At 40.2% G+C, this 6,783-nt stretch overlaps 1 protein-coding gene across 2 annotated transcripts in view; it reads right to left on the bottom strand.

Moving 5' to 3' along the window:
• Window positions 1–277: 277 nt before the first annotated feature.
• The window catches only part of DISC1 (DISC1 scaffold protein), a 190,458-nt gene continuing 183,952 nt past the window's right edge, over window positions 278–6,783 (bottom strand). The window contains exon 13 of one of the 2 annotated variants that reach the window (XM_081944275.1): window positions 278–1,878. In XM_081944275.1, coding sequence (XP_081800401.1) covers window positions 1,699–1,878 — 180 coding nt within the window. In that variant the 3' untranslated portion in view covers window positions 278–1,698. The remainder of the gene's footprint in view (window positions 1,879–6,783) is intronic. The other variant, XR_014174632.1, reaches the window with a different exon arrangement.

Below are 6,783 nucleotides of genomic sequence, written 5' to 3'. Positions count from 1 at the left end.
AGGATGGAAAGTTGAATCAACTTTGATCCAGTTAGGAAATATTGAATTTGAAATGGGCTGGATCTAAATTGGATCAGAGGAGAAAAGCACTCCATTAAAAAAAAAACAATCCAGAAAATAAACATCTCTCTACAAAAGACACAAGGCCAGCCATTCTTAAATTTTTCCTTCCTCATCCCAGTCACCTGAACCATAGATCACTCTTGGCTCCCCAGTGCGCACATAGACACAAATATACAACCCAATCAGAAAGAAGAAAATGTAGACAGCTACAACATTGTTACTTTGTTGCAAAGAACAAAACACAGAGACTTCCTGTGTTCATTGCTGGTATGAATTTCCAAAACACTTGGGGTGTTTTTATTCCAAAAGACATCAAAGAAAGTGCATATAAATAAAATACAGTTGGATAGCTGTGGTTAAAAACTCTGAAAGTGTAACATATAGTAAGCTATATATGATCAGCTTCTAAAAATTATTTGTACACATCCTGAATAAAGTATCACTAATGAATGTGCTTATTTATAAAATGTACATTTAAAAAGCATTGAAACATTTGTATATATTTTAATCAGACTAATCATCGTTGAGAATTTCAAGTTTTTTCAATCATTAGTTAATTCTTTAAATAATTTTGCCTCTAGAATTAACAAGCATTTGCTCTCAATTTTCAAGACAAAATGAAAATAATTGAAAAGTAATTATGTGATCCTTGGATATTAATTATCACTGCTATACAGAGTGCCAATTGTCCTCATTTCATTAAGCAAAATTTGTTTCTTAGCTTCAGCTTCAAGTTAGTGGGGTTTCTTCTTTGCTTTTTTTTGTCTCTTGTTCTTTTAAATATATTTTGGAGGAAAAGATGCAACAAAATGCATTTTACCCCAATCAGGTGTTTTTTAACCATGCTGCTTATTTGTGGGGGAAACATTGATGTTCTCATATCCTGTTCCCCTGTTGCCCTAGAAAGTCTTGTTTTCTTTGAATTTTAAAAAAACAATGTGATTGTGTTCTGGAAAGACTAGTATTACAATCCTCCCTTTCAAACTACAATGGTCTTGAGTGGCATCTCAATCAATAACTGTGCAGTTGTCACCAACACTTTAAGCTAACAGAGTTTCTCATGGATGCTTTTTTTGTGGGCTGTAAACTGCCTGGACTTTTATCTGATTTCATGCATTCATTGTCACTGTCCTTCTTCGTAGCTTGTCTTGCTTCCTAATTCTGAAATACCCATCACTTTGAAACGCATTCATGTCCATAAAAATGTTACTCTCCTGGCAATTTTATCCAGATGTCAATGTCTGATAAAATTATACCAGTGCTTGTAACATCCTTGGGTTTTTGTTCTTGCTCCTGTGACTTCTGAATGGAAGGGTTTCCCGACTGCATTTCATGTACAGGAAAAACTAAGCTAAGGGGCTTGTAAACACGTCGTCATTACTCAAATGTCTCTGTAAGGCATCATTAAAATTTACCACTTTTAGGAATGGATGGATGGGCTGCTGTTGAAAACTGTTTCTAGAACCTGGCAGCTGAATTGTGCAAGCACCACTATTTCTCCGGGAAGACCTCCAGTTTCTATTCACCATCTCCCACCAGCTCCATAATAATGGCTGTCATTAATTTTGCAGAGATAGTGACAATCCGCGAAGTCTGATAAGATGGCATTCCATTCTTGCAAGGAAGCCTTGTGAATTAAAGATCTTCCTTCCGTCTTCCTGCGTGATACTCCTTTAAGCTTTCCTTTCCCAGATGCCAGCTGTCACCAAGGAAATTTGCTGCATCTTCTTCTCCTGCCTCCTTAGTTGACTGAAGCTGCACCAGCATGGCCTGGAGAGTTTCCTTCACCATCTGGATCTCTCTTTGTAGAGACTGTATATGCTTTATTAAGGAATAAATTGAAGGGTAATTGGCAGCTCCTTTCCCCTCTCCCACTTATTTAATAAGTTGTTGTTGTACTCTGCACAACAGATGGGCACTGCTAGCTAATTGCAGCATCAAGTTCATTTAAACTGATTGGATTAAATATTAATACATATTTCACACTAGCTCCCCACCCCACCACACACACACACACACACACACACACACACACACACACACACACCTGTCTTTGTGAGCCTGTAGGCAACCAACAGCCTTATGCAGTGTTTTTGCTTAAGGGGTGTAAAATGAACAGCATTCTAGGGGCATGTATGTGCATATGCAAATGTGAATGGCTGCTGTAACTCCCGAAGTGGTGCACAGAGAGAGAATTGCAGCCACTATTCAGAGAGAATGATCCGAAATCTTCATTTCAAAGTTATATAAACGAATATAAATAACCTGCTTGTCACTGTGCCAGAACTTCAGTTTATAGATGTTAATTTTAACTAACACAAGATTTGGTTCACATTTATAGAATTCTCTCTTTCTTTCACCCATGCATACACTCATATGCAAGTAAACATATACTGCTTCCCCTAAGATTAAATGCAATCCCATATTTTTTATGTAGAGTCAGCAATAAAAACATTCCAACCATGAGGTTCCGTTCCTTTTGTGAACACATATGCTTTCACATAAAATTTGTAACATGTAACTTGGCACATTAGCATGTACCCCCCAGTTAGGAGTGCTGACTATAGCTTGCAGACTTGGAAATGAGAATCTATTTCCTCTGCAATTGGATCAATATGTACAGAATGACTCTCCATCATACTAACCAATTTCCTATGGAACCTAGCACAAATGGAGCTTAATTAGAACAGATGCAATCAGAGTATGACTAATGTCTATGTACAGCGAGAAAAATGATACTTTTTTAAAAAGTTACATGCTTTGGTTGAGAACCAAATGTTGAAAATTATTTTAACTTGAAGATAGCTAACATCTTAACATGCAAATAGTTTCTGATGGGCCCCTCTACCTTTTATTTTGTTTCAGATTTCTGATCCATTAGACAAATCTTGCTGATTTTCATCCCCATTCAGCAAATTGCTTCTTTCATGGTGCAAAAGAAAGGGATCACCTGGTGACCCCTCTTCCATCTCTACTCTGGTGTGACTATGTGCATCAAAGGGTTAAAGCTGGAATAACCATAGGCCACTCCTTTTGGGGCCGGCCATGCTATTTGTCTACACCAGCTCTGGAAAGTTCTGTGCCTTTTGATGCTGTGGAAATATATTCTATTTTATACCATCTCAATCTTCCCTTAAACATTAACAAAATCGACAATGAACTGAGAATTGTATCTCCGCTAGATAATTGACAGTCAATCTGAAACTAGGTTAATCTAGGTAATAAAAATAGCAACGGGGGAAAATCCTTTATTCAAACTTCATTGAGCCCCCAAATAAGTCACCCAGACTTAATCCACACATCAAAGAAGAAGGTCTGTAAACTCAAATAGAGTTAATTAAAATCTTCTCCCAGCAGAATTGCATATTCACCAAAATAAGCATTACATATTACATGTACCTACTCAAACTCCATGGCCTACAAAGGACCACCTTTCTATAAAAATGTCTGATTTCTGTAACCCTTTTGTAGCTTCCTTTCAGGGCTTGATTCTGTGCTCTTTAAATAAACCAACTCCTTTCCATGGAGTATGTTCCGTGTCCTTGAAATACCACTGCTCAGATCAGGACCCACAAATGCCTTGTACAATACAGATAAATAGATACATGGATAATGTAAATTCTTGCCTGTTATTCATTCTCTTTCTTTGAGGGTTGTTTCTTTTTTTTGGCCTGTCTTATTCTATTTGCCAGTTTTGATGTTTTGATGTTTGCTGATGTTTAGCATATAAACATCAAACTATATTTTTGCAAGTTGATCTGAGTGGTGTACAGTATGTGCTTTCTCCAATCTGGATATATGGGTTGACTGGAAATGTGCTGGGTACAAAGTACTCTGGAGATTACCCACAATATTTTCCAACTACCTTACCTAAAAATAAAAAAGATATGTGAAGGCAAAAATGTGACTTTAAGAGGTAACTGGAAGGGAGGGAAAATTCCAGGGAATCAGAAGGAAATCATGGGAAATACATGCAAATATCTTCAATCTCAGTTTCACATTCCAATTTTAAAAGCATTTTTCACCTTTTGTCTATTAAAGCTTTCTCAAGATTCCCCCCCCCATAATTTACATACATTTGCTGAGTTTTTAAAAGGAATTGTACTGTTCTGTCTTTGCATGTGTAAAAGTTTACTATTTAATTTTAGAATTCTAAGTTATTGTACAAATGAAATGGCAGACAAAAACAAAAATAATAAAACAACAAGAAACCCAAAATAATAATAAATTGAAAAATGAAAATAAAAATGAAGATCCATACAGCATATAGCAAGTTTCAGTGAGAATATGAATATATAGAAAGGTCAGACTGGTTTTTAAAACATTATTAAATTTAGACCACCAGAAATATAGTGCTCCATCTTTTCATTTTCCACAATATTGGGATACTGTAAAGATAACTCACCTTTTGAATCCACATACTGTAAAGTCTTATTTTTTCCTCATCTATGTAAGACTTAGTTGGGTTACATAGAACCATTTTATTTCGTAAAAACTCAACATCCACATTTTTTAAAATTTACTTCAACCTTGTACAAAATTTCATCCAGTGTTTAGAGATTTTCATTTTTCATTGCTGAAGAAATATTGCTCAGATCTTTAAAATGAAAATAAACTGACCCTCAATGAAACCTTCATAATTCTACAGGGGCAGTGAAATAGGTACTGAAGTTCTACAAGGCATTGTCAGGCATACTACACACTCTTCAGAATGATGCTGCTCCATCTATGTCAGAGATCCATCCTCCCCCTGCATTTACACAAGGTCCAAACTATCTGGAGATAGTTCCAGGTCCTGACTTCCTCCTGCTTCACTTGTCTGCTTTCAAGGAAACAGAGTAATAAGTAATAAGCTCCACTGATTGGTTTTGTGGACCACTAAGCAAAATCACTTCAATGAACTTCCATCCTCCCAATATGACCTTGGTAATTTTCCTCTGATCTAAAGTGACTGTTAGATATTAGCATATATCGCTGTAAGTCTCCACTCAGGTCCGCCGCTAAGGCGGGAACTATGGATCGATCTGATTGGTCGAGAGGCGTACCCGATCCCTATAAAAGGGGAACCCTCAGACCACACACTAAGCTGGATCACTTCTACTACTAATAAAGAGCTGTTAAGTCACTTCTTGTCCGGAGTCTGTTCTCTCGTTGCCCGAATCTAACACTGACTCTCCGATGGGATATAGTCCTCGTTAGCGGATCGCAGGTTTGAGTGCGCCAGGCGGCCCCGGAGTTGGTCGATGTGCCTTTTCCAATTTCTACCGTCCTCTAGTTCCAGCAAGTATGATCGTGGACCCGTGATACCAATTACCCTTGCCGGCATCCACAGTGTTCCCCCTGCATAGTTATGGGCGTATACTGAATCCCCTATGCTAAAACTCCGAATTTTGCTTGTAGAGTCTGGGGGCGATGTGGCAGAGTAATTTGGGTGAAGTCGGTCCAGGTGAGACCATAGACGGTGGCCCATGAGGAGTTCAGCGGGGCTTCTACCCGTCGTGGCGCTGGGGGTAATATGCTGAATTAGTAGGTAAGGGTCAATTCGTGTTTGCCAATCACCTGGGCCCATCCTAGCGAGGGCCTCTTTTGCAGCTCGCACCATTCTTTCCGCCTGTCCGTTCGAGGCTGGATGGAATGGCGCGACAAGGGCATGCCGAATTCCCTGACCTGCTAGGTATGTTTCGAATTGCATGGCCATGAATTGGGGCCCGTTATCGGAGACCAGGAGGTCGGGCAGGCCATGAGTGGCGAAAAGTCGCCGTAGTACCTTAATGACTGTCTCTGCCGTGATTGAAGTCATTAGGACTACTTCTAGCCATTTGGAGTATGCATCCACAACTATTAGAAACGTTTGCCCCTGGACTGGTCCTGCGAAATCAATGTGTATTCGCGACCAGGGTGCTTTTGGTTTGTCCCATTCTGTGGCGGGCGCTTCAGGGGGTGCTGGTCTAGACTCTTGGCATGGATCACAAGTGGCTACCCATTCCTCTATCTCTTTGTCCATGTTTGGCCACCAAACGTAACTCCTAGCTAACGCTTTCATCCTTACAATCCCCGGATGCCCAACATGTAATGCTTCTAAAACATTTCTCCGCAACGCGTATGGAATAACAACTCGATCCCCCCATAATAAACAACCTTGTAACACCGACAGTTCATCGCGTTTTGACCAAAACAGTTTGAATTCGGGTCCCACATTTCCCTTTGGCCACCCCCTCCATACCCAAGTTTGTACTTGTCTGATTGCATTGTCCTTAGCAGAGAATCTATCAACGTCCAAAGAAGAAACAGGTCTTGAGGCCAAACAGTCAATTAATAAAACCGGTACCTCGGGGGTGGGGTCTGTTAGTAGTTCTAGAAGTGGGCAACGGCTGAGTGCGTCTGCGTGCCCTAGTGTGGAGCCCGGTCGATGTCTCAGTTTGTATGAGTACGCAGCCAGGAAAACAGTCCACCTGGTCATGCGCGGGGAGAGTGAGACTGGTGTGGGGCGGTTTCCCGCCAAAAGACCCAGCAGTGGTTTGTGGTCTGTGATGAGTTCGAAATCACGGCTGTAGAGATACTCGTGGAAACGTTTGACTCCTGCCACAGCGGCTAACGCTTCCCTGTCCATCTGGCTGTAGTTTCTTTCGGCCGATGATAACGTCCTTGAGTAGAATGCTATGGGCGCTTCGTTCCCGTTTGGCATTCTGTGGCTGAGAACTGCGCCGACGCCGAAAGGTG

This window comes from Natrix helvetica (assembly GCF_964273705.1).
Source record: "Natrix helvetica genome assembly, chromosome: 2".
Lineage (NCBI taxonomy): Eukaryota > Metazoa > Chordata > Lepidosauria > Squamata > Natricidae > Natrix > Natrix helvetica.
Note: the sequence above shows the minus strand (reverse complement) of the source record. Positions and strands in the feature narration are given on the sequence as shown.